Here is a 2500-nt window from a genome sequence, read left to right as displayed (position 1 = left end):
GTTTAGTTTTTGTACAATTTCAATAAAAAAAGGAGTCTTTATGTCACGTTACCGAGGGCCTCGTTTTAAAAAAATACGCCGTCTGGGGGCTTTACCGGGACTAACTAGTAAAAGGCCTAGGGCAGGAAGCGATCTTAGAAACCAATCACGCTCCGGAAAAAAATCTCAATATCGTATTCGTTTAGAAGAAAAACAAAAATTGCGTTTTCATTATGGTCTTACAGAACGCCAATTACTTAAATATGTTCGTATCGCCGGAAAAGCTAAGGGGTCAACGGGTCAAGTTTTATTACAATTACTTGAAATGCGTTTGGATAACATCCTTTTTCGGTTGGGTATGGCTTTGACTATTCCTCAAGCGCGCCAATTAGTTAACCATGGGCATATTTTAGTTAATGGTCGTATAGTTGATATACCAAGTTATCGATGCAAACCCCGAGATATTATTACAGTGAAGGATGAACAAAACTCTAGAACTTTGGTTCAAAATCTTCTTGAGTCATCTGCCCCCGAGGAATTGCCAAACCATCTGACTCTTCACACATTCCAATATGAAGGGTTAGTCAATCAAATAATAGATAGGAAATGCGTCGGTTTGAAAATAAATGAATTGCTTGTCGTAGAATATTACTCTCGCCAGACTTAAAAAACCTAAGTGAAGTAAAAAAAATCACTAAAAACAAGAGTTCGGACAACTCCCCTTTGCCCGCTTTTTTGATTAAAACTAAAAAGGGACAAGGTAAGGGATTTTGTCGGGGAATCTTTTTCCTATTCATGTATCATAGATTGGTAGGGAGGTTTGGATCCCTTGTTTGCTCTTCCCAGCATTTTCCATAGCAAAGAAATGTAGATTTTATATCTAGAAAAATTGGAAGTAGATAGAATATTTTTTTATAAAAAACGAGTCCGCTTTTATGTTAGTTCGTACTATAAAATTCCTTTGTTTGTGAGAAAATTTTCTCACAAAAGAAAAGTTAAAGGAAATAAAAAGAGTTATAGAATGGATTACTACCTATGCCAAGATCGCGTATAAATGGAAATTTTATTGATAAAACCTTTACAATTGTAGCCGATATCTTATTACGAGTCATTCCGACAACTTCCGGAGAAAAAGAGGCATTTACTTATTACAGAGATGGTGCGATTTGATTATCATTATCATTTTTTTCTATTTCTCACCGATTTGGAATAGAAAAAAATGAGTATTGAAAAAAATCTACGCTTTTGAAGGTGAAGTTTATAATATAAAAAAGCAATCCCTTCTGTCATGTATCCACGATTAGTGCAGCCTTAGATGCTTCAATTATGAATTCTAGTATTGAGCAAAAGGTTTTTTACCTACGGTTCCCGTATTACAGATCAATCCTACTAGACTAATACAATATACGAATAGGAGGCACAGGGGAAGAAGCACTACGCCGAGAAATCAACAACACGAAAACTTTCTTCAAAAAGATTCCTTTTCTTTCTTCTTCTTTGGGATTGGGACTAATTAAAATGGTTGGAACAATAAACATCCATCTCGTCCGTACTTTGGATACCCGTATAACCATTGAAGACTGTTGAAGTGACTAATTCCTGGAAATTTAGGGGCGTTGAGAACAAAGAAATTGTTAGAGTTTCCTTTTTTATTTTTATCTAGTATGAATATGAATCCACTTGGTAGTAAGAAAAGATCTTTTACAAGAAGGTTGGCTAGGGATTTCTTGTAAAAACATTAGCCCCGCTTAGTTCATAATGACATCAAATTTTTCCATATCCATATATTTATTATTTTCATTATGCACCTAAAGGAGGAGCCGTATGAGATGAAAATCTCACATACGGTTCTGAAACGGAGAATTCGTTAAAGCGAATGACGACCGTAACGGATGTCGGCTCAATCTGAAGGAAATTATGCGGAAGCATTACAGAATTATTATGAAGCTATGCGACTAGAAATTGACCCCTATGATCGAAGTTATATACTCTATAATATAGGCCTTATCCACACAAGTAATGGGGAACATACCAAAGCTTTAGAATATTATTTTCGGGCATTAGAACGAAACCCCTTTTTACCACAAGCTTTTAATAATATGGCTGTGATCTGTCATTACGTGCGACTATCTCCACTATAGAAAAAAAGAACGAACAGCTAGTCAATGAAATACTAGAAAAAAAAAAAGGCTTTCTACATAAGCATCGTCCAAAACGATTTTTTATCAGCTGTAGCAAATAAATAAACTTCATGGATCGAAATATGAAGTGAAGACTAGATATGCCTAAATACTTTATTTTCTATGGATAAAAAAAGATTTAATTGATAGAGGAAGCACCGTAAAGATCAACTGGAAAGGTTTTGGACCGATACAACAAGAGCTGTTTATTTATATCATAATATGAGATAAATCTTAGAAATCTACTTATGTAATAGAGTGGATCCCCTAAGGTATTGAGCAGCGGTGTAGCATCAGATCCTAAAGACAGTAAGTCTTTTTCTTTTTTATGATATGAAGTA

At 34.9% G+C, this 2500-nt stretch overlaps 1 protein-coding gene and 1 pseudogene across 1 annotated transcript in view; both read left to right on the top strand.

Moving 5' to 3' along the window:
* The first annotated feature begins 863 nt into the window (after window positions 1-863).
* Window positions 864-2500, top strand: part of LOC125601398 (photosystem I assembly protein Ycf3) — a 2594-nt gene continuing 957 nt past the window's right edge. Inside the window, exons 1-2 of the mRNA XM_048773593.1 lie at window positions 864-1138; window positions 1870-2097. Of these exons, the coding sequence (XP_048629550.1) occupies window positions 1015-1138; window positions 1870-2097 (352 nt within the window). The 5' untranslated portion in view covers window positions 864-1014. The remainder of the gene's footprint in view (window positions 1139-1869; window positions 2098-2500) is intronic.
* Window positions 1199-2500, top strand: part of LOC125601399 — a 2259-nt pseudogene continuing 957 nt past the window's right edge.

Source organism: Brassica napus, unplaced genomic scaffold (genome assembly GCF_020379485.1).
Source record: "Brassica napus cultivar Da-Ae unplaced genomic scaffold, Da-Ae ScsIHWf_2544;HRSCAF=3288, whole genome shotgun sequence".
NCBI classification, from domain to species: domain Eukaryota; kingdom Viridiplantae; phylum Streptophyta; class Magnoliopsida; order Brassicales; family Brassicaceae; genus Brassica; species Brassica napus.
Note: the sequence above shows the minus strand (reverse complement) of the source record. Positions and strands in the feature narration are given on the sequence as shown.